This window comes from Nomascus leucogenys, chromosome 22a, assembly GCF_006542625.1.
Source record: "Nomascus leucogenys isolate Asia chromosome 22a, Asia_NLE_v1, whole genome shotgun sequence".
NCBI lineage: Eukaryota > Metazoa > Chordata > Mammalia > Primates > Hylobatidae > Nomascus > Nomascus leucogenys.
This window is the reverse complement of record NC_044402.1, coordinates 1,677,269-1,701,900: the sequence shown is the minus strand read 5'-3', so window position 1 is coordinate 1,701,900 and position 24,632 is coordinate 1,677,269. Positions and strand designations below refer to the sequence as shown.

The 24,632-nt window shown below is 56.8% G+C and overlaps 1 protein-coding gene across 1 annotated transcript in view; it reads left to right on the top strand.

The window, feature by feature from the left end:
* LOC115832492 overlaps nt 1-24,632 on the top strand; it is a 104,185-nt gene that overhangs the window by 44,218 nt on the left and 35,335 nt on the right. The window contains exons 2-3 of the mRNA XM_030803878.1: nt 13,980-14,047; nt 14,328-14,580. Coding sequence (XP_030659738.1) covers nt 13,980-14,047; nt 14,328-14,580 — 321 coding nt within the window. The remainder of the gene's footprint in view (nt 1-13,979; nt 14,048-14,327; nt 14,581-24,632) is intronic.

The following is a 24,632-nucleotide window of genomic DNA, read 5'->3' as shown; positions in this document are numbered from 1 at the left end:
CCTATTAAGGCTTTTTAAAATTTTTAAATTATTTTAAAAAGTATTTGTGGGTACATAGTAGTTGTATATACTTATGAGGTATACATGAGATGAAGATGTTTCGATATAGACATATGATGTGAAATAAGCACATCATGGAGAATGGGGTATCCATCTCCTCAAGGATTTATCCTTTGAATTACAAACAATCCTATTACATTCTTTATTTTAAAATGTAAAATTAAGTTATTATTGACTATAGTCACCCTATTGTGTTATCAAATACTAGGCTTTATTCATTCTTTCTACTTTTTTTTTTGTACTGATTAACCACTCTCACCTCCCTCCCAGCCCCCGAGTATCCTTCCCTCTCTCTGATAACCATTCTTCTAGGCTCTATGTCCTTGAGTTAAATTGTTTTGATTTTTTAGCTCTCACAGATAAGTGAGAACATGAGATGTTGATCCTTCTGGACCTGACTTATTTCACTTAACATAATGACCTCCAGTTCCATCTGTGTTATTGCAAATGACTGGCTCTCATTCTTTTTTATGGCTGTAGAGTACTCCATTGTGGATACATACTACATTTTCTTTAACCATTCATCTATTGACGGACACTTAGGTTGCTTCCAAATCTTAGCTCTTGTAAAAGGTGCTGTGACCATCACAGGAGTGTAGGTATCTCTTCCATATACTGATTCCCTTTCTTTTGGGTATATACCCAGCAGCGGGATGTCTGGACTGTTTAGGTTTTTAATTTCTCCTTGGGTAGTTTATGTCTTTTAAAGAATTGGCCCATTTCATCTTAAATTTTGAATTTGTAGAGATAGAGCTGTTCATGGTATCACTTTATTAGACTTTCAGTGTCTACAGAATCAGTAGTGACAACCTCTCTTTCATTTCTGATATTGGCAATCTATGTTTTCTCTGTTTTTTTTTCCTTAGTTAGTCAGTTTCATTGATCTTGTTAAAAAATGAGCTTTTAATTTTTTTCTATCGCTTTCCTGTTTTCAGTTTCATTGAATTCTGCTTTACTTTTTATTATTCCTTTCCTTCTGCTTGCTATAGTCTTAAATAGTTCTATTTCTAGTTTCCTACAATGGAAGCGTAGATGATGTATTTTAGACTTGTCTTCTTTTCTAACATGTACATTCATGCTATAAATTTCCCTTGAGTACTGCTTTTGCTGCAGCCTACACATTTTGATAAATTGTCTTTTCATTTATTCCTAAATATTTAAAATTTCTCTTGAGACTTCTCCTTTGACTCATGTGTTATTTAGAAGTGTGTTGTTTAATCTCCAAGTATTTGGGGATTTTCCAGCTGTCTTTTCTGTTACTGATTTCTAGTTTAATGCCATCGTGTCTTAAGAGCATGACTTCTCTTCTTTTAAATTTGTTATGGTGGGTCCTATGGCCCAGAATGCAGTCTGTCCTTGGCGAATGCTCCACGAGAGCTGAAAAGAACGTGAACTTGCACGTATTCTGCTGTTACCGGGTGGAGTGTTCTAGAAACGTCAGTTGATGAAGTTGATTGGTAGCGTTCATGTCACCTCTGTCCTTGCTGACTGCTGATTGCTTGATCTACCAATGACTGAAAGAGGAGTGTCGATGTCTCCAGCTATAGAGGTGGGTTTCTCTGTTCTCCTTGCAGCTCCTTGAGTTTTTGCCTCCGGCGTTGTTTGGAAGGAGGTGTCTGGAGCTGCTGCAGTAAAGCTGTAGAAGTGACCGCGTGGAGTCCTAAGCCCCTGTGGCCTCTCAGTTGCCAGCAAGTCCTTTGCTTGGCTGTGGGCCAGTGACTGTTTGCAAGACTGCAGAACAGTGAGCGACGTGTGAGTCGCCAGTGGAGGAGCCCCTTCTCCCCGGCTCGCCGGCCCCACGCGCCCACCCTGTCTCAGAGAGACTTATGTTTCCTCCCTCAATGTCGTCTGGCTTTGCCTCCTGACTTGCCTTGGCCGATGGAACGTGAGCAGAAGCAGAAGCCACTTCAAGAGAGTGAAACAGTCCTGCAGGGAGCGGCTCCCCCAGCCTGGATGCTCAGCTGCGGCAAGCGCCCGGCTGACCTACAGGAAATGCGGAGCCCGAGTGGAGACATGCGTGTGTTGTAAGCTGCTGAGGCGCCGAGATTGCTGGGGCCACAGCCCGGCCTGGCATCAGCTGACTCGAGGAGAAACTGGCACCTAGAATTCGGTGTTGTCACACACAAAACCTAAAATTTGTGGCATTGGCTGGGGTGGGGCAGGGGAGGGGGAGGAAACTGTAATTAGAGGCTGGGAGCAGCATTTTTATGTGGTGAAACATTTGGCAAAACCGTCATCTGTATGTTTTTTCGGGGGCAGAAAACATAGGAGGCTGTGGGCTGGGCACGGTGGCTCACGCTTGTAATCCCAGCACTTTGGGAGGCCGAGGCGGGTGGATCCAGGAGTTCGAGACCAGCCTGGACAACATTGTGAAACCTCGTCTCTACTAAAAATACAAAAATTAGCCAGGCATGATGATGGGCACCTGTAATCCCAGCTACTTGGAAGGCTGAGGCAGAAGAATCACATGAACCCGGGAGGCAGAGGTTGCAGTGAGCCGAGATCACGCCACAGCACGCCAGCCTGGGTGACAGAGTGAGACTCTGCCTCAAACAACAACAACCACCACCACCACCACCAAACAAAAAGGTTTGGAAACCAAATGTGACTGGTGTGTCTTGGTTGCTATTGGAGATCACGGATGAGATAATACAAGAAAGATGTGCTCAGATGGAAATTGTCTGGTTTGCAAACAGCCTTGAAAGAGGCAACTGCTTCTCAGCTCTAAGCAATAAAGAATAAATGGGAGGCATGCTTGCTCCACAAAAGCCAACTGGGCTCAGGCTGGTGGCAAAAGCCAGGTGGACAGTGTGACCCCTGGGGTTATGATCTCTGAATAGATTAAGGTGGCAGCACAGCATCTTTTCTTTCTTTCTTTCTTTGTTTCTTTCTTTCTTTCTTCTTTCTTTCTTTCTTTCTTTTCTTCTTCCTTTCTTTTCTTTCCCTCCCTCCCTCCCTCCCTTCCTTCCTTCCTTCCTCCCTCCCTCCCTCCCTCCCTTTCTTCCTTCTCTTTTCTTTCTTTCTTTCTCTTTCTTTCTTTCTTTCTTTCTTTCTTTCTTTCTTTCTTTCTTCTTCCCTTCCTTCCTTCCTTTCTCCCTCCCTCCCTGCCTGCCTTCCTTCCTTTCCTTTTCTTTCTTTCTTTCTTTCTTTCTTCTTTCTTTCTTTCTTTCTTTCTTTCTTTCTTTCTTTCTTTCTTTTCTTTCTTTCCTTCCTTCCTTCTTTCCTTCCTTCCTTTCTCCCTCCCTGCCTGCCTGCCTTCCTTCCTTCCTTTCTCTCTCTTTCTTTCTTTCTTTCGACCAGTTCTCACTCTGTTGCTCAGGCTGGAGTGCAGTGGCACGAGCACAGCTCACTGCAGCTTCAAGCTCCTTTGCTCAAGCTATCCTCCCACCTCAGTCTCCCCAGTAGCTGGGACTACAGGCGTAATTTAAAAATTAGCCCAGCTAATTTTTAAAGTTTTGTAGAGATGCGGTCTTGCCATGTTGCCCAGAATGGCCTCAAACTCCTGGGCTTAAAAGATCTGCCTGCCTTGGCCTCCCAAAGTGCTGGGATTACAGGTGTGGGTCACTGTACCCAGCCCCAGCAAATCTTTTGAGTCAGGTGAAATTTTGTAAGAAGATAAATTGGGGCCATTGCTTTCCCAAGGAAGGCCCAGAAGTTAAAAGTAGCTGCCGTAAGGTCAAGACAGTGAGACGTATCTCCTCACCTGCCGTGGACTGCCCAAAACAGACGTGAAGCCAGCCGCGTGCTGAGGGAGCTGCACACCCAGCTTTGCCTTGCAGTGACTGCGAAGGGACAAGATTTAAAAATGACGTCTGAGCCTCCAACCTTCTGTGGACAGAAAGCAGGAGTGCTGCGGGCTCTATGAGGACGTAATTCCCAATGTCCTCTTCAGATGTAGCCCAGAGGGTGACGGAAAAGGAAGAACCTCCCAGAGGCGAGCTGGGTGATGGGCCAGCAATGGATTAGGGGCTCGCACCATGGACTGGAATCGGCTATGTTGATCAGCCCACTGGGGTTTGCCTGGGACTTTGCTGGCTTCAACACTGAAGGTCCCACCTCTCAGGAAAACCACTGGTCCTGGTGAACTGGGCCGGATGGTCACCACGAGAGCCTGGTCTGGAGACATTCCCCACGCCCAGGTATGAGGCTCTCAAAATCTCTGCCCAGCAGGAGCACAGGGCTGCCATCCACGAGCGAGCACAGGGCCGCCCTTCCCCCCCCCGAAAGGGGTGCTGCTTCCGTCCACCCGGGGTCTGTCCCGCCGTGGTATTTTGTGTTGTGAGTGGAAGCTAACGTTCCCTTTTAGCTCCTGGATTGGGAGGAGCTATGTTCAGTTGGGAGGCTGAGGCTGTTTCCCACATGTTGTGTGTGCAGACGCGAGGGGAGTGAACACGAATGGCGAGGCGTGTGGGCTGCTGGGTTACGGTCACCAACGTGGACTCCTCTTCTCCGACTTTCCTGCCTTACTCACAGCAGTCTTAGCCATGCGACTCGCCCAGGATGAGCAGATGTTAGCAGCAGTGGGCCAGGCTGTGTCCAGCACCAACCTGAAGAGCACCACGTGGTCCTGCCACATTCTCTCTCCCTCGGCTGTGGGAGGGCCTGGATCCCAGGAGAGAGAAGATGCGTGGGGCAGAAGCACAGCCGCCTGCCACCTACAGGGAACACCAGCCAGAAAAAAAACCTTGTGTTGAAAGAGAGATCAGGGGCATTGCTCGGCGATTCCAATCCTGAATCGCTGAGCTTCTGGGGATGTTTGTCATGGCAGCAGAATCCAGCATAGCTGACTAACACAGACCATGCCACTCCCTTCTCCTGGAGACCCTCACTGACTTTAGGTTGACAAGCACAGGGGCCTCCTGCCTCCCCCTGGGCCAGTCCTGGCCTTGCAGGCACTGTCTATACCCTGACTCTGCTGCCCTGTACATTATCTTATCTGCCTGCTTTTCTATCCAAAGATTTTAAGCAAGGGGAGAAACGAGGGTGGAGCAGCAACCAGAGGAGACCCTTGCCCAGGGGATGCCTGCCCGGGGTCTGTCCTGGGCAGGGAGCAGCACAGCCCTGATGGCTTGGGTAATGTGGCAGCCCTCCTCCCCAGGAGTCCCTGCACTGGCCATTCCAGGCACCAGTATTCTCTCTGCCTTAATGAATTCCCCTCAAGCCTCCAGTTAGAAGTTTCCTGCTCCAATCTTGAATATGCATCTTTTAAAATACTCTGCAAATTTGAGAGCCTCTCATGTATCATTTCAATCCTCCAGCTATTAGAGAAATTGGGGTATCATATAGATTATGGAAAAATTACTTTGGGTGGAGAAGGAGGTAGAAGATCAAATGCTTATCTGTACAAATAAATTCAGTGCGATCCACAATTAAGCAGCATTTGACATTTAAAAAATATTTGATCCATGTTTTGGCTTCCAGAGCTGCTTAAGGGAGCTGCGATGTGTAAATTACATTCAAATCAGGGTTAAATATAGTTCCCAGAGAAAGATTGTATGATTTAAATTGCCTAATTATTTGGGGAAAAAATCTGTTCTCCAATAATTAAGAGAATGAGGATGTTCGACTTATTGGGGAGAGAGATCAGAAGTGGCTATTCCCTTCTGGGGGACCAGGAGATGCTGGCTTGTGGAGGGGATGGTCACCCCCCTAGGGTTGGGGCAGGCAATAGAGACCCAGCAGGCAGGCCCCAGGCAGGGGGAAGAGGCTGTCGTTATCTGGCCCCAGGCAGCCTGCGGGGTCTGTGGCCAGGCAGGACACCCAGTGCTCAGGACCCAACCAGAAACCAACTAGAAACTGGCAGCCTGGGTGCTGAGCCAGGGGCCTGCAGCCGCGCCAGGCAGGGAGCGGGAGCCAGCTCTCTCTGGCAGGGCTGGCCGGCATATGGGAGCACCCAGGCTGGGGCCAGACGCCTCGGAAGGGGGATTTGGCAACACTGAGAGCCAGCAATTAGTTAATTAGCTGATATGTCTTAAAAGTCAGTGTGGGGAGGGGTGTGGATGGCAGCCTGCCTTCAGGAAAAATTCCAAACCCCAGCAGCCCCTCCCTCCAGACCCAAGAGCGTGTGTGTCTGTGTGTGTGTGTGTGGCCCTAGGGCAGCAGGCAGCACGGGCCCAGTTAGGCAGCCTCTGATCCCTGCTTGACATACGTGCACATGAGGTGTGCAACCTGGGCCAGTGCAGAAGGGCCTTGAGCCCCCGTTTCATCTGTGACATGGGAAGAACTGCCCACAGCTTTCAGTCTGCGCTGAGTATTAAATGTCAGCATAGACGGGAGCGCAGTGGTCAGAATCTGGAGGCAGACCTGGCCCTGTGCCTCTACCGTGTGAACTTGGACAGGGTACCTACCTCTCTGAACCTCAGCTCTCAAGACAGTAAGAACAGTGACCCCCCAGGCTGCTTGGGGGGTTCATTGCAACCCCATTCATGAGACAGGTTTAGCCAGGTCAGTGGTCGGGCAGGCAGCAGGCCTGGGCTCCTCACGCCGCAGATACTCACTGATGACCTGTGAAGGGCCCGGTGTCTGTCCAGGTTCCAGATCATCCACAAAGCGGTGGAGAAGGCTCCTGCTCACCTTCAAGCGCGAAATCGGGTCGTTCACGAGGAAACAGGATCTTTGCAGAAAGCTGTTTGGCGCGTGATCTAGAACCACAGGTTCAGCGGGGGAGCGGGGGCCTGAGTTGGAAGAGGGGCTGCAGGCCGGGAGGCGAGGAGGAGCCAGCCATTCCCAGGGTGGGAGAAGAGGGCTCCAAGCAGAGGCTGGTGGGGGCGTTTGCTGTGTTCCCGGAACTGCAGGGGGCCACTGGGGCCTGGCAAATGACAGGAAGCCATGGGTGGGTTTTCAGCAGGGACCACTGTGGTCTGATCAGATCGAAGGGAGTGGCACTGGCCAGGGAGGAAGCAGGGAGCAGAGCAGTGGGCTGGGGCCAGATGAGGTGGTCTCAGTGGACAAGTGCGCACGTGTGTGCACAAGTGTGTGCGTGCAAGTGTGCATGGGTGATCTGAATCAGTCTCCTGACTGCAGCCGCCCGCCACACACACCTGCCTGTAAGATAGAGAAGGCGGGTCAGTGTGGCTGCTGACTTTTGGGGATGGGGCCTACAGGGCGTGTGGAGGGATTGGGTGGAGGGTGGGCGTTGGGGAAGAAGCGCAGCTGCCTCATGCCTGCATCACTGGCAGCAGCTCAGCGTCCCATGGGGCACACCCTGGGTGCCACTGCCCAGTGGCAGGCCTCGGGCCATGGGGAGAGTGCCTTGTAGGAAGCCCTGTACTCGGTGCTGTGAGCTGTGGATGATGCACGTCCAGGCCCTGGGCCCGGCGTGCAGGGCTGCCCCAGTCCAGCACACAGGCAGCTCCCGAGGGTCTGGGCCACCTCCACTCAGCACCAGGGATGGTATGGAGGCTGGTCCTGGGCTAGTCTTGGCTCCAGAAAGCTTCAGGGGCCCGAGGTGACCTGAGGGTGTGCTAAAATTCCTAGGCCAACCTGCCCCGCAGGGCAGAGCTGAAGGTCCTGCCTGTCCTGGATCCCAGGCAGTGGAGATGCATGGGAAGAGAGGCTGTGGTAGGCGGAGTTCAGGTCTGGGGACACTGACCACGGTGTCAGGTCACTTGTCTGCAGGCCTGGGCAGGAAGGGAAACCCAGCAGGCAGAGCCAGCATGGGAGGGCGGGGCTGGCCATCTCAGCACGATCAGGCCCACGGGAAAGTCGGAGGTCAGGGCGCCAGGGCCTCTGGTTGGGGGCTTCAGAGGAGCTGCAATTGACTCCTCAAGCAGAGATGAGTAACCCCTGCCGCCCTCCCCCTGCTCAGAGCCTGCCCTTTGAGACGTTCACACTCAGCCACAGACCCCGAGGACCATGTAAGGGGGTCTGAAGTCTCCACCCCCACCCAGCAGAGCCACCCTCTGGCCCCAGACTCAGCCCACCCAGTGGGTTTGCCCCCAGGTCCCTGCTGCTGTTGTGTGCCCCCGTGTCTTGAAGGACACAAACAGCTGAGTGGGGTGGGTCTACCTGCAATGCCCCGCTCCCTCCCATCTGATGAGCCCCCACCTCAGCATCTGTCTGAGTGAGGAGCTCATCCCTGAGACCCCAAGCCCTCCCAGGAGGCCCTGAAGGGACAGCAGTGCTTGGGGGGATCCAGGAAGCCTCCCTGTGCCCGCTGCTCCCCCGCTGGTGTGCACATGGCTTGGACATCCTGCCCCTGCCCCTGGGGGCAGCGTGTGGAGCCTGCTGGTGGCTTTTGGATGGGAGGAGTGTGACCTTTCATTGCCCAAGAATCCAAAGGGCAGAGCATGGAGGGAGGCGTCTCACAGCGCAAGCCCTCACAGAGCCCTGTGGCCACTAAGGCCGGCGGGGGCCCTTGCCCACTGCCTCTGCCTCAATGCCAGCGGTCCTTGAGGCTGGGATGGCCACCCCTGCTCTGGTCATGGGGGCTGAGGGACGGCAGCCTGTGCTGGGGGGCCCATGCTCACGGCCTCCATGCTATCTGCTGACCCACGCCGGCAGGGCCCAGGCTTCCTGAGGACTTTAGACATCTTCTCTTGTCCCTGTCATCCATGGAGCCAGGCCTGGGTGGGGCACTTGCCTCCAAGAGACACCATGGAGCCGGCTCTGAAAGGGCCCATTCTGTGTCTGGGGAATGAGAAACACTGAGGCCGGCTGCCTCCCTGCACGCAGCGAGGCCACTGAACGCCAAGGCCAGGCCTCCTGGGGGCACCTGGGGTTCCTCTCTCACCTCTTCCCCCAGATGGGCCATCGCCAAGGAGCTCAGGTGCTGGGGACACCTCCTGGGGGCGATGCAGTGAGGAAGAGGGCCGTGTGGCTGGGCCTCGGGGACCTCCAGCTAGCCTGTCCCCATCTTTCTCTTCTGCCCTCGGGTGGGCCAGATCTATGCCCTGAGACCCACTTTGCCCCAAAGCACCTGAAACCCCATATGCCTAAGGCTCTCTGCTGGGGGAGGCCGCTCTTCTTCCCATCCCAGGGAGAAACCGGGAGCCCTGGCTGGCGCGAGTCCTGTGTCCACTCTGGGATAGCCCACTCCGGCCACAGGGCAGGATGCCAAGGCCTGAGCCCCAGGACCGTGGGGCAGGAGTGGAGGCAGGCAGTCGAGGGTGGTGTGCTGGGGTGGCTGTGTAGGGCCATGAGCACACTCACCGCACGGGCTCTCCACATCACCCAAGACATGGGGGGCATGCGTCCCTGTGCCAGCCCTGCTGCCCTATAATTCCGGGGCACACAGAGTGGCGTGCCAGCTTGTCCTCTGACCCTTCCTTTGCGTTCAGAACTGGCATCGCTCACTCTGGGCTTCCTGGTTCCTAGGAGAAGGTGCAGGAGGTGACTTTGGCCTCTCCGCCCTCCCCAGCACCCCTTGGCATTTGAACGTGCGTAACAGAGAGAGAGAGAGAGAGCCAGCTGGCACGGGGTCACATGTCTCTGTCAGAGCGCAGTGAGCGCTGCTGGTCTTATAAAACCTACGATGGTAATTGAATCCGGGCAGGAGTCCTTGACGGGGGCTGCTAAACGCAGGAGGAGGGGTGGGCTTCGGTTTATGGGCTCCCGGTTCCCAGCTCCTCTCCAGAAAGGCCAGGGCTGAGCTTCTGCTGGGGCTTGGATGCGATGGAGCAGGGGGATGGATGCCATGACCCCCTCCCCGAGAGCAGCCAGGGGACTGGCCTAGGAGCCACAGTCTGTGCGTTTCCACCCAGGGGCTCAGGAAGGGCCCGGGAGCTGGCTCCCTCCGTGGGCGGGAGGTCACCCTTCCATCTGCGCTCCCGTGGCCCGGGTTCCGCCCTGCAGTGGCATGTGGGTCGGCCCTGTGCCTGCTCCCAGGCTCCTAGAGGAGGAGACAGTGGGACACTGACTTTGTGGAACGCCAGGAAGGGAGGGAGCCCAGGATGGGCAGCTGAGGTCCCTGGGGTGGTCAGGCCAGTGCTGAGGCTGGCGGCAGAGAAGCTGCAGCCCGGAAGGGCAGAGGGGGCGTGTGTGGAGTGGGTGGGAGTGTTCCCTGCTGGTCCAGAGAGGTTGACTGTTGTCCCCAGGGTGGCCTGGCACACCTGTGGCTGTGCCCAGGTAGGAAGGCTACTGTGCCTTCTGGAAAGGCTGCTCCTGAAAAGGACAGGTCACCAGGCATCTGCCCTTCGAGGGGCCTCTGCTTTGGAACTGTGGAGCTGTGACCTCCCTGCAGAGCTGGTGGGGGTGGAAGCAGCACTGGCACACCTGGCTGGGTGAGGGGGGCCGGGGTGGTGAATTATTTAGAGTCGCCAAAGGTGTTGAGTTAGAAGCTAATTAAACAAGCTCTCTGCAGAGCAGCACTGTAAAAGAATCATAAAATTCCAATCTCATTTGTTCCACTCGGCTTGCACAGGTGTAGCACTCCCCACAAAGGGCGGCCAGTGCTGCACCGTCTGTGGGCAGCTTGCAAGTGTGCGGCCTTCAGGGGTGCTCTGCAGGGCCGTCCTGCCTGGCTGGGGCTGGGCCAGGCTGGAGAAAGCACTGGGCGTGTGCTGGCAGCTGGGAGGCTGCAGCCCCCCAGGCAGCCCCTCGGGAGGGGCGGTTCTCACTCAGGGTGAAAGGGAGACCTATTGTGGAAAGGAGAGGTGGCTTCGCTAGCCAGCAGGTGGCCCGGGGACCCCTCTGTGGTGCTGCTGTCCTGCTGCTTTGGGTCTTGGAATGAGGCCTTCTGGTGCCCAAGCTGCAGTGGGCAAGGCTGCCGCACCCTTGAGTTGTCATGGGGTGGGGGTGAGAGGCTGGGCTTGCAGAGGAAGGGGAGGGGCTTCTCCGTACTCGGCTGAGAGAGGACTCTGGGGTGTCGGTGTGGGCCGGGGCCCCGCTGGCCTCTGCCGTGCACCTGCTGTGTGCAGCTCTGCGCCAGGAGCCCAGACTGCAATGTGCAATTCCCACACATCTGCCACAGCTTGTCCAGCAGATTCAGCATGGGGTCTGCCTCTCTGACACCTGAGGGAGGGATGCAGACAGGAGGGGAGGGGGCTGGTGCTTCTAAAGCCCGCCCACTCAGGCAGGGGGAGGTGCCCTAGGGCTCAGGGTGAGGTGGGGGCTCAGAGCTCAGGCCTGTGTGAGGGGCTGACTAAGCCCAGGCTTCGCTGCGAGGGGCTCTGATGGGTGTGTTTAGGCAAATCCCTTTAGCATCAGGGGCCTCGGGCTGCGTCCTCGGCAGCAGATGTCGTATTGCCTCCTGGACCTCTCTACCGTGCCTCCGTTTCCTCATTTCCACTATTGTCATGGAGGCAGCGTGACTGGTAACTGTGAGGGTGCGAGGTGCTCACTGCGCGCTGGGCTCCCTCGTGGCTGGCAGAGGCTCCACACGCCCGGCAGGTTGCAGTTTGCAGACAGAGCTCACGTGGTTTCCGGGACCTGTGCGTCCCCGCAGCGCTCCAGGGCGTCCACTCAGTTGAAGGATGGGATGGGACAGCTGGAGGTAAAGTGGGCACCAGGGTCATTCATGCTACAGCCGGGTCTGTCCTTCTGGGTCTCTGACCTTCCAGAAGGACAGCTCTGCCCTGTGGGCCCCTCGGCACTCGCATGAAGCCTCTGGGGCCTGGACCACTCCCGTCCTGTTGAGGGAGGACGCAGGGTGGAAAGCCCTCCCCCAGCAAGGATGAAGGAAAAGCCGGTGGCCGTGATTTGCCATTGTCACTGTCACCTGGATTCCTGAGAACCCCCTGGGGACCAGCCTTGGAGGGTCCAGCCTTAGCGAGAGAGGCGGTGTCTGGCCGTCCTGGTTGATGGCCCAGCTCCTACCCTCATCGGCAGTTGGGTTTCATGAGCCTGCCATGCACTGTGTGTACAGGGCAGGTCTGGTCACATCTGGAGTTTGGAGAGCCCAGCTGTGCCCCTCCTGGGCAGGACTGGGGGTCGCCTAGGCCTCTCTATAGCTCTGGAGGCCGAGGCAGGGCCATGATCAGTGGCCAGGTTCCTAGTGCTTATGTGGGATCTGCAGTCCAGCTTTGAGCCCCACACACCAAGCCCAGGAGCCCGGGCTCCATCTGCAATGACAGGCAACAGGCAGACAATGTGGGCACCCGGAGCGTGGGTGTGCATGCTGTGATTTGTTATCATCGCAGCACAAAACAGGCTGATTTCTCCAGCCTGGGGGGCCTGCCGTGTGGTGTGGGGCCAGTGGACGCCATCATGCAGCATGTCAGGCCTCTTTGTCTCCTGGTTGGAAGATGTTGATGGATTCTCTATTGCTCGTTTGATCAAATTGTCCAGAACACCAAGGGGGAGATTGTGGCAAAAGCCACATTTGGAAAAACAATTCCTCATCCTGACAGCAGTCCCTGGAGAGAGGGCTGGTCCCGCTGGGTCCCCAGCACAGAGACCACTTGGAAATCTGGCTGGCAGGCGAGACGTGTAATTAGGGCCAGAGTGGGCTCCATGGCCAGGAGCAGGACAAGGAAAGGCAGCCCACCAAGGAAGATGCCCTGAGACCCCACCCTGAGATTCAGGATTTGTGGCAAGCGTGGCCTGTCCTGTGGGAGCCACCTGCAAGTTCACGGGCAGAGGAATGCAGAATAAAGTGGTGGGATCTGCCATTCGGGGTCCTATAGCAAAATACCCTGAGCAGGGGGCTTCTACATTGAGATACGTCTCCCAGGTTCGGAGGCTGGAGGGGCAAGGTCCCGGCAGACGCCTTGTCTGTGAGGGCGGGCTGCTTTTGTTTTCCAGTTCACAGATGGCGTCTTCTGGCTGTGTCCTCACATGGAGGACAGGGTGATGGAGCTCTCCAGGGTGTCTTTGTTAGGTCCTTAATCCCGTTCCCGAGGGCTCCACCTCCATGACCTAATCAACTCCCAAAGGCCTTGCCTCCCAATACCATCATGTTGGACATGAGGACTTCAACATGGAATTTGGGGGTGACTCAAACGTGGAGACCATAGCAACATCTGCCCTGCGAATACTACGCAGCAGATAAAGATGAGCCAGGTCCCCAGGGAAAGACAGGCGACGGCCAAGCATCTGGGGCATTCTGGCCGTGGTCAGTGTGGATTCAACATGCTGCTCCTTCACTCAATAGATGTTGGGTCTTGTTGGTGGCACAGTTCCAGGTGGGTCTTCCTGGTTGAGGGCCCAGGGCCTTCCGGGGCTCTGCCACCCTGTTGGGTCTCACTCCCACCCGAGGAGGGTGGAGCATCCTGAAGGGTGGTGGGAATGACCACATGGAACTGTGAGGGGTGGGGAGTGTGGCCGGGTCATGTGGACACACGCAAAGGCAGCCTGGGTGCTGCGGGCAGTCGGCCCTGTCCTCAACAGTGTGCATAAACTAGTCGCTGGGCAAGAGAAGGGCAACCCCAGAGCGACGCGTGCTGCTCCATGCCGTCTAAGGAAACACACAAAGCACAGCTGCGTTCCCCCAGACACCAATGCATGAGGTGCACAGGGAATGTTCTGGAATGACACACACCAAGGGGAGAAGGGCTGTCACCCTGGGGAGGCCACTTGGACCGAGGAAGGGGAACAGGGGATTTCTGTGTCTGTAAAGCTTGAATTTTTATTATACAAATTTATTCACAAATCATTTGCATAATTAAAAAACCTAACTGGAATACATTTTAAGAGGGGTGGTGATAAGAGGAATGAATCCAGAAGTGAAGTCTTACCGGGGGCATTGGTCCAACAGCCTGGCCATCTCCAGCTCTCCCCTTCAAGCCACCTCCCAGGCCCCCAGGGTGTCAGGGGCCCCAGGCCAGGCAGGTGACCGGAGCGTTCCAGTTCTGCCAGACTGAAGGGGTGGGCAGGGGGGAGCAGGTGCCTCTCCCATCCCATGGTCCCAGCTCCTCAGGCACCATCCTCCTCGGACAGCCCCTGCGACACCTCCCTGGGTGTAGTCCTGCACTGTGGACTGGTGTTGGGGCCTGGCCAGGTGCCGAACACAGGTGATGGAGCCATATTCCCCTCTCTCCCAGGATTCACGTCTGCAATACAGAGGGGAGACCCCTAGGAGCTTGGGGACTGCGGAGGCCCCTAGGCCCAGGTGAGTCCTGCCGGGCTGCGTTCCAGAGGGCAGACAGGAGGTGATGTGGGCCTCAGGGCTCTGATGATAGCAGCTGCTGGAGAAAGAGTGGCATCAAAGTGGAACTGGGAGAGGGCTGGGGCCAGCTGCGATGCAGGGATGGGTGAGGTGCTGGCTGGCGGGGAACCCCAGCCTGTGGGGGCTTTGGTGATGAAGGTGCCTTCGGGTGGAGATGTCTTGGGGGAGGTGGCCTGGGGCGGCTCAGAGGCTGGCTGTGTCTTCCTGGCCCTGTCACCCTTAGCATGGGGTGTCCAGAGTTGTTACCTTGTGGACCAAGACAGCCCACAGCCCATGGCAGCTTCCAGAGCCAGAAGAACAGGAGTCATCTCCGAAGAGCCCTGGGCTACCTCCTTGCTGATCTCATTGGCCAGAACTTTCTGGCTCTCGTGCTCACCAGAAGGCCAATCACTAGCAAGATAAAAAAGGAGCACCCCAAAGGGCCGAGACCAGCTGTGCTCTTGGCAGGGGAGGCGCTGCCCCTTCCTTACCTGAACGCAATTCATTTTATTTTTATTTTTTAACATAAAGAAAAGGCAATGGGAATTCAGTGAGTGGACAACTAGCCGCCTCTGTGGCTGCCTGCCGTGTGAGCACAGGCCGTGTTCTGTCTTTGATCTCCTCTGTGAAGCGGGAATAACAGCAGGGACTAGGTTCTGACCTCTCAGACCTCACCCCTGAGCTTTCCATGCCTGCATCCATTTGCTCTTCATCCCTACCCTCAAGACTTTCAGAATCCTATCTGCAGATGAGAACTCAGAGGCCCCAGGTTCCGTAGCTGAGCTGAGGGGCCAGAGGTCCAGCCCAGAGGCCGTTGGCTCCCTGGAACCCCGGGAGCTCCCAGCTCCCAGTAGTGCATGAATGTGCATGCGTGCGTGTGTGTGAATGTGTGCATACATATGCGTGAATGTGTGCATGCACGTGCCTGTGTGTATGTGCATGTGTGTGCATGTGTCAGGGACAAATACACATTAAAGTGCGAGTGGCACGGCTGTTCCCCCTCCATCATTCATTCACAGCCACATATGCATATGTGTGTGAATGTGTGCATTTTTGTGTGCGTGTGTGTGTGAATGTGTGCCTTGTGCATGTGTGCATGTCTGAGTGTGTGTATGTCTGTGAATGTGTGTGTGCATACATATATGAATGCGTGTGTACATCTCTGTGTGTGCATGTCTGTGAATGTGTGTGTGCATGCATATGAGTGCGTGTGTGCATATCTGTGTGAATGTGAATGTGTGTGCATGCATATATGAGTGCGTGTGTGCATATCTGTGTGAGTGTGTGTGTGCATGTCTGTGAATGTGTGTGTGCATGCATATATGAGTGTATGTGTGCATGTGCAGGCACATGTATGATGAGCCCAGCTACCAAGGCACCTGCTAAGCACAGCACCTGCACCCTGGAAACCCTCCCACATGCCATCAGCGAGGGTCATGAGTCAGCAGATACGATGTGCCTGACGGCAGTGCTCCTAAGAGAAGCCTAAACGATTTTCATAGGAAATGCATCTAGGAGTTGCATTGTATAAATGCAACATTCATTACATAAAATTTCAAAAATCCTGTGCACAAAGAAAAATAGTCTCCCCTGCTATCATATCCCCCATGTCACCTACCGTAAACATGTGGATGTCAAAGGCTTTCGGGTTTTGTCTGTGCACGTGTTCGTGTTATTAAGTCACTTTTTCTCACAGGTTGAGACTGTGCTGCATCTACTGCTTCGTAAACCTGGAAGATTTTTATCGTGAATAAATACTTGCTGCAACAATGCCTCATGCTTTTGTAGGGTTCTGTTATTTGGATGTGCCACTGGCGGTGACGGCTGGCCCCTGGGTGGCCATTTAAGGTGCTTCCAAATCTCTGCGATGGCGACCTCACCTCTGCTGCCTCTCCAGCCACGAGTCCTGGCACCTCCCCTGCCTCCTGCTTCCTGCTGCTTCTTCTCAGCCCCCAGGCACATTCCTGCTGCAGGGCCTTTGCACATCCCGGGATTCTGCAGGGCTGTGCCCTCCCCAGGGCTTCTCACAGTCTGTCCGTCACTCCCCTGGGGCCTCTGCTCCATTGTTTCTGGTCTGATGATGCCTTCCCCGGTCAGTCCTCTGGAGTGGCACATTCGGGCCACGTGACACGCCGGCCTACACTGTCCCCAGGGATGGTGGCCACTTGCCCTCTCGCCGCCTCTCCTCCCATGCCCACCTCCCAACCCTGGCCAGCGTTTGAAATCTCCAGTTTTTGAGTATTTTTCACCCCCGCGGCCAGCTTGGTGAGAAATGACTTCTCATTGTTGGAGCGTGTCTGGCTACACGCGATTGCGCGTTTCCGTGCCTCTTGTCACTTGCCTTTGTTTTATGAATTTTGCCACTTTGACCTTTTTGCTCATTTGTCTATCCAGTGCCCATCTCTTCCCAGTGATTCCTGTGTTCTCCGTGTAGGTGGCTGGGGATGGGAACGGGAGTTTGTGCTCCCCTACGCTGAGTCTAGCGTTCAGGGTGGAGTGACATCTGGATGGCCATCAGCATGCAGCGGGGGCTGGGACTCCTCGAGGTCAGCAGGGTTTGAGGGTTGTCAGGGCTGTGTGCCACCAGGGCTTGCTAGGTCCCCAGGTGCGGCGTTTGCCATGCTGGTGTCCCCTGCGCCACAGCCCCTGTGCCCTGTGACCTTCCCCTGTTCCTGCTTCTCAGGTGAAATGTGGCCTGGGAGCTTCTGGTTATGTGGAAGACAACAGCTGTGGAGGCCTCCCCATGACCTCAGGGACGAAGGGCTGTGGAGAAGGGCTCACCGGGTGCAGACAGGGGCAGGTGGCCTGGGGGTCCTGAGCCATGACATCTGTCCTCTGTTCAGCCGGGAGGGTGCCTGTCATTGGCACCAGAAGGCACAGGAAGGAGGGACCTTATGTGACGGTAGGTGGAGGGGTCTGCGTATGTCTCTCCCTGCCATGGCAACCTGTCTGCCCCCATCCACCCTGCCTTCAAGTGCCAGAGGGTCAGGGGACAGCAGGGGCCACAGTGGCAGCAAGGACCCTGCAGACGTTGCCCTGCAGTGCCCTGGAGATCTGTAGACCTGGGGCCCCACCTGCAGAAGCCAGGCCTGTGTGTCAGGTTTCGGGGCTCCGCGGCCCACTCCCCGTGCCATTACCAAGGCTGATAACTGTGCCCCCTTCAGGGGTCCCTGGGGCGGCTGCTCACTCCTGGCTGTGCAAACACCCCTTCTTTCCCGAAGGCCCCAGCCTCCTCTGTCTTGCTAATAAATAGCCCTGTTCTTTTAATGACCGATAATCAGTGTTTACCCAGAGCCTTCACCAGCAGCTCCCTGCCCTTGGCTTCGTTATGCATGCAGGCTTTGTGGGAAGCTGCTTCCAGCTGCCTGTGTGGCCTGCTGCAGGGGACGTCCGGCTGGAGGTCCCACCTTCCTCCCGCCTTGGCCCAGCACCCTCCAGGCCTCGCTGGTGGCCCCTGGGGTGGCTTCAGGGCGCTAGGGTGGTGACAGCATCTCGAGACCCTGCCTGGGCAGACCTCCTCCTGTCAGCTCCTCCTCTGTCTAAGGAGCCCTGCTTGCTGGGAGGGGCAGCACCTGCCTTGCTGGACAATGTCCAGGACACAGGAAGCACCCGATCAATTATAGCCAATAAAATCTTCAGTAATGGCCACTAGCATATCTGCAAGCCGGCTGTGTTCTGGGTACTGTACTGGACACCTCGTGTATGTGTCAGGGACAAATACGCATTAAAGTGCGAGTGGCACAGCCGTCCCTCCCCACCTCTGCCTCCGCCACCTCCATCCCCCTCCACCTCCATCCCCCTCCACCTCCGCCCCTCCCCGCCCCCCTACCCCCCACTATCAGTGGGGGTTCTTGCTGCTGCTCGGCTCTGTGGCCTTTGATAGAACCCGGCAGGTGGTGGGTTTTGGAGCAGAAGATGCCCAAGAAGGAAGAGACGGAAAGGCACACGGTGTGGGTGGAGGAGGGAGGGGGGTTGCAGTGGCAGCAGGAGAGGTGGGGCAGCTGAGAGAGGAAGATGCGGGGGAGGGCACTTTGCGGAGGCAGAGGTCACCAAGGGCCTTTGGGCTCCTGCCTGGGGCCAGGCCCTGCAGGGCCTCCCAGCGCAGCCCTCACCAAGAGTCACTGGAAATCAAGACAGGCCCCCCCCCTTACTTCTGCCAATTTAGAGTTAGATCTGTACTTGTTTCTGGAAGCTTCTTAGGTGAGGGACTGGCTGGAAGGTACATGTCTGGATCTCACCCTCACCCAGTGACCATTCCACCTTGGCCAGAAGGCGCTGATGTCCTGGGCCAAGGGCCTGAGCGGGCTCTGGGAGTGCCCACCCCACCCTCTGCAGCCTCCTCTTTCCCACAGCCTCTCTGTCCTCCAGTATCCAGAGGCCTTGAGCTGGTCACCACATTGTCACTTTGTGATGCTGAAGCCCCGGGCCAGCCAGCGTTTTGGCTCTCGCGTGTTGGGGCAGGGCCCGGCAGAGCTCTCGGGGCGGCTGTTTGGAGTGGGCACACGGCACATGGCCACGATGTCTCTGGTCATCTGTTTCAGGTGTCCACAACATTGATCATCTTTGAGAGATCACGTTTCTGCGTTTCTCAGACGTGCCTTGGAAGGGGTCTTGCTGGGGCCAGGAGACAGGCTCTGCTGGGGAGAGGGGCTCTGCTGGGGAGACGGGCTCTGCTGGGGAGAGGGGCTCTGCTGGGGAGGGGGGCTCTGCTGGGGAGGGGGGCAGGGGTGTGGGAATGGGGATGTCGGCTGCTGGGCACGGAGCAGAGTCCCTCAGACGTGCTCCCCACTTCTCCCCGTGACTCGCCTCTTTCTGAAAGTGGGTTTTGTTCTCCCCAGCATCTGTGGTTTCTGATGGATTCGAAAACATTTAATAAATATTTGGCTTCCATTTTCAAAATGTTCTGTGCTCTTTTTAGGTTTCCTTATGCAAAGAGACTGAGATATTCTTATTTCAACTCCCAGGAGCCCATGGGTGCCTTTTACTTCCTCCCACTTTTACCCCAGACTGCCTGGTTTGTCCTGGTTTGGAGGTGAAGGCTCTGGCCCGGAGCTGCAGAATCGGTTCCCCAGGGCTTGCAGGAGTAGGCCAGGGGGTTGCAGGAGCCAGGGGGCTGGAAGGACCGTCTGCTGCCGACCTTTTCCCTTGAAAATAAGCCAGTGCTTCATTTCCATTCTTTTAGCAGCAAGTGAGCTGGCCATGGGTCTTAGAGCGCTGGCCCAGGTCTGAGGGTCACGCTTCTGCGGGCACTCCAGCCAAGCCTCACCCATCCCTGGAGATCTCCTGGGAGGCCCCAGCGTGACTCAGAGCCCAAACGAGATTGTCTGGAGGTGCAGAGTTGGGAGATGCAGGCTGGGATGAACCCCGGGGGTGGGGCAAGGCCAGGCAGAGGTGAGTGCAGAGAGCAATGGAGGGAGGGGGCTGCCAGGAAGGGGCCCTGGGCAGGAAGCCGTCCACAGCAGCAGCCTGGTTGGTAGCTGGGCCCTACCCTCAGGCCTCCTCCTCCAAGGCAGGACGGAGCAGGGGTTAGGATAGCCCCACCCTCCCAAAGCAAAGGCATCCTCTGTTCTGGGAGCTGAGAGCACCAGGGAGCTTCCTCCCCCTGCCTGGCCCGGGTGAGTGTCTGGGAGGAACTGGGGCAGCCTAGTTGGTCACCAGAGTGTGGTCATTGTCATCTGCATCCCGGGGTGAGGAAGGACAAGAGGGCTGCCCTCTGCCTCCCTCCCGTGCTCCCTGTCCTGAGGCTGGCAGCTGTGAGAGAGAGGATTGTTGCTCAGCAAACACCATTTCCTCATCCACTGTCCCCATTGATAGCAGGCTCGGCCACCGGGCTCGATTTAGCCGGAAGTGGCCACGTGCCAGCTCCCAGCTGAGGCCTCTGGTGACCCTCCTGCGAAGAGCCGGCCTCGGGGGCTGCAGTGCCAGGGAGGAGGCTGGACTCAGCCCTTGTCCTCCGATGCAGCTGCAGTGACCCTGCTCCTCTTGCTGGTGGAAAATGCAGGTAAGGCACGTGAGCCACCAACCCTGGGGGCTCAGTCAGAATCCTGAGGATCCCCAAGGGACAGAGCCGATGGGGCCTTCTGACCAGGGTGCCCAGAATGGATGGCACTGGGGGACACAGGCTAATTGCGGGGGAACAGGTGAAGGTGGGTGAAGCAGCTGCGTGTTTGGGGCAGAGGGAGAGGTATTGTGAGGGTTAATTTTATGTGTCCACGCGACTGCAGACATTTGGTGAACTCCGATTTGGGGTGTGTCTGTGCAGGCGTTTCTGGTTGAGATTCAGGCTGGAATCTGTAGGCTGAGCACAGCAGATGTCCCTCCCCCATGCGGGTGGGCCTCGCCCAATCAGGTGAAGGCCTGCCAGGAAACTGGCTGCCTTCCAGCCGGGAGGGCGGCTTCTTTCCTGCTTTCAGACTTGACCTGGAACATGGGCTCTTCCCAGGTGTCGAGTCTGCTGGCGTCCGGCCTGATTTGCCACCGTCAGCTCTCCCAGGGCTCCAGCTCACCGACTTGGTGCAGGTCTGCAGACCCAGCCTCCATCATTGTATGAGCTAATTCGCTGTAATAAATCTCTCTCTCCAAGGCCTGTTGATTCTGAGTCTCTGGAGAGTACAGCAGCAGTGGGTGACAGACACCAGGGTCCTCATCGGCACCAAGGATTGTCCCTGACGGAATGCGGAGTCCGGGCTGAAGGAGGTGACTCCCCACCTCCCTGCCCTGTGGTGGGGATGGGTGGGGGGAACATGCCCAGTTCCTGAGCTGGACTCTGAGTGATAGTGACCCTGGTTAGTGGGGACCCGCTGCTGGGCGGTGGCCGGAGGGAGACAGGGTGCCAGTCCGGGAGAAATGTTTGGAGGGCATCAGTGCCAACTTCCTGGGCACGGTGCAGGTGTGGAGAGAGCTGCCTCCGGCCTGAGAGGATGCTGGGTTGGGCTTATCTCCACTCGGAATCGCGAGAGCTCACCGCCCCCAGAGCCAGACTGGCTGCCGTGGGAGGCCACCCCACCTGAAGACGGGAGGAGCCGAGGCCTGTTGCTCAGGGTTGGGGATGGCAAGGAGGAGGACACAGAGGGGCCCTTCCCAGGCCTCTGTCATCACGACTCATTTCTGGAGTCCCAGAGCCGGGCAGAGTCAGGCTCAGCACAGCAAGGATGACGGCCCAAGTGGAGGCACTGGCAGGGAGAGCTGGGACAGACGCAGCCCCAGCGAGGCTGGACCCCAGGGATGGTGCAGGGTGCACGCCGCTTGCCCCACTCGCACTCTGCGCCCAGCAGCTCCCTGGATGGTGGCCGGGCAGGAGGCTGTCCTGAATGATCTCTCAAATGTATTTACAGCTATTGACGGCCTGAACGTGGCCTATTGATCCACACCTGAGCCTGGCCAGGCGGCGCGTGCACTCGGCCAGGGCAGCCCTGCGTGATGAATGGGCAGCTCACAGCCCACGCTCTCCGACAGGTGATTGTTTCAGTGAAAATGAGAAATGACGATCAGGGCTTAAGGCTGATGATTGAGGAAGATTTCCAGCGACTTTGTGGGTCGTCTTGGTGGTGCTAATAGCCGGAGCCTCCTAGAGAGAGGCATGTTCCCCGACTAGGCAGGTCACCGTGGATGTCCGCAAAGACGCTGTCCCGGCGTGGGGACCCGGGCAGGGGCATAGGTGGCACAGACGTTCCTGCCCCTTTCCCTGGCTGGTTTGCGCTGCTGAGGTGGGCCAGGTGGGGTTCACTCTTTCTGGCTTCTAAGGGGGTTCCAGACCCCAGATGGGACTGGGGAAATGAGGGGTTTGTGTGGACAGCCCCATGGGAGACGGGCTGTTCCCAGCCCTGGTGCCCACCTGCCCAGGCCTCCCTGGGACTCTGGGCCCAGCCTCGTCATTCCTCTCTTCTCTTCTAAGATGAAAAGAGGATTCCTGCACATGGAGACGAATCCTCGGGCCCCTGAGCTGCAGGCGGTGAACAAGGAGCTGAGGGCCTGCTGGCTCCCCAAGAGGGCAGGCAGGGCTGTGCTAACAAGGAGAAAGAACTGAGTGAAGGAAGGCACGGAGGTGTCAGGGAGAGACCAGGAGCCTCCTCAGCTTCCTGGCTTCCTTCCTGGCCCAGGCCCCCTGTTCCTGGGGCCCTAGGCTGGGCTGAGGTCCCCTCTCCCTGTGCAGGGTCTGGGGCTGCAGGTTCTGCCAGCTGTAGCCTGGGGCCCAAGGGTCCGTCTGATATTTAAAGGACTCAGAAGGCCTTGGGAGGGTGTTGGCAGGGAGTAGCTTCAGTGTTGATTCCTCGATGGCCCCTGAGCCAGGTTCAGGAGCACAGAGGGACGTGGGTGCCACCTCTCCCGAGCTTGGAGCTCACTGCTGGGGGTTGAGACGGGGCCAGGAAGGGGTTAAAGCAGGAAGCATCTTGCAGGGCTGTTAGGAAAACGATATTCTGCTGTTTGACGTCATTTTAATTCCATTTCAAGGGCATTTAATCTTATTTGCCCGATGACTAATCCCCGGCCTTGAGTGAATTAACGTGCGGCCCCTTCTCTGAGGGGAAGCGGGACCCTTTCAGCGGAGACATCGCGTCACCGCGTCCCGCCTCTTGCTTGGCTTGGCGAGCAGGGCTCCTGGCCAGAGGCGGGACAGGCGGGACAGGCGGGGCAGCCATTGGGTGGGGGCTGTGGTGAGGACCTGACCCCTGGATGAGGAAGAACGACTCGGCATCTCCTTAGCCCTGGAACTTTCCAGAAGCATGCCTGCCTGCGGTTTCTCCTTTGTGCCTGTGGGCAGAAAATGCCCATTTCCCAGGCTCAGGACAAAAGCTCCAGAACTGGATGCTTGGAGGCAGGTGCAGGGACCCAGGTGGCCGAGCAGGGAGCAGCGGGAGCCAGCTGCTGCGTGTCCAGGGCTGGTCCACCCAGGCCACCCAGCGGGGGCCTCAGCCAGGGCCGCAGGGGCCATGACAGACGCGTGAGGTGCTGGCATGCAGGAAAGAGTCACCAGACTTCTCCACCCAGTTGGAGAGGGCCAAAGAGAAACTGGAAACTGAGGCACAGCAGGGCAGGGGCTTGCTAGATGCATTTTTCAGAAGGGCTTGATCTTGTCCCTGGATTTTCTCTATGATCCCACCTTGACTTTCAGCCTCATGGGGCTGGGACCCCCTCCCCTACTCCCACTCCTGCTTTGCCTTCAATGGCCACAGGAGAAGAGGACCCATCTGCCGGGTGGGCAAGCTGAACGTCACAGCCCCCATGCAGTCCCACGTCCCCTCTTGCTCAGGCCACAGACATGCACAGGAGATACCAGCTCCTGTCTGCCTTGCAGAGTCAAAGGAAAAACTTTCTCATTGTAATTTCAGGCCTTGGGGAGCCTCCAGGAAGAGGAGAGGGGGCCAGGGAGGCTCTGGTGGATGTGAGTGGAGGCTCGCCATGTGGGCAGCCCTATGATTGGTGAATATTCCAGTCCTCACAGTAGGTGAGGCTGAGTGGTGGCTCCTGGGGACCAGACATGGTTCTGGCTCAGCTCTTCTGCAGCAGCCTCTGACCTGCCTGTGCTCAGTGGGCTCCCTCCTGCCACCCCACAGGGCTGGGTGAAGCTTCTGCTTGGACCATCCTGCCCCCGGCCTGACCCTTGTGGGGTGATGAGTCCTTCCCTCAATCCAGGCTCCCCAGACTTTAGGGGCCCAGAGGCCTGGAATAGGGGAGCAGGCAGGGCCACAGCCCCAGGGGGCGAGATGCTCTGGCTACCTTCTTCCCCCTGCCCCTGCATCTGCTTTTGCCTCTGCTGGTACCTCTGAGCTTTAAGGAACTTCTGCTAAGTGCTTTAACCACTCATGGCCTGGACCTGGTTGAGCTTTTGGGTCTTCTGGGAGCGGGCATGTCCTGTGAGTACCCCAGGGTGTGATTTGCACCAAGAGGTCTGTGTGGACCATGGGGGGCTGCAGGGGCTGCAACCTGGGCAGTCTGGGCTTGTGGGAACTGCAGCAGCTCCTGGGCCTTCCCAGGTGGTCTGGCAGGGACTGGAGGCATAGGAGGGGCTCAAGATGGTTGTTCCACCAGAATGAGCCTCCTAATACCTGGACAACCAGGCGGCACAGAGGTCAACCTGGTGACTGAAGGACAGTGTGTCCTGCAAGTTGGAGATGTTGGAACATCTGGGTTAATCAGAATGGCCCTACAAACATGGCTATGGTAGCTGGCATTGGGGTTGACCCCAGCATCCATTGTGCCCCAGTGTTGCCCTGAGCCTGTCACCATGGCACCTACTTCCTTGCCATGGGCTCGGGGTGGCAAGGTGTGAACCAGCCAGGAAAGCTTGCCCACCCTCTGTGGGCTGCATGGGAGCAAGGAAGGTCATACTTCATGGTGGTTGGCAGCCACCGTCTGCTCAGAGTGGCCCCTACCTGACACAGAAGGCAGTACCAAGAGCAGTACTTCATCTGTCCATCCACCAATCCATCCATCCAATCTTGCACCCACCCACCCGTGCTTCCACCCACCAACCCATCCGTTTACCCATTTATCCATCCATTTACCCATCTGCCCACCTATCCATCCATCCATCCATGCATCCATCCAT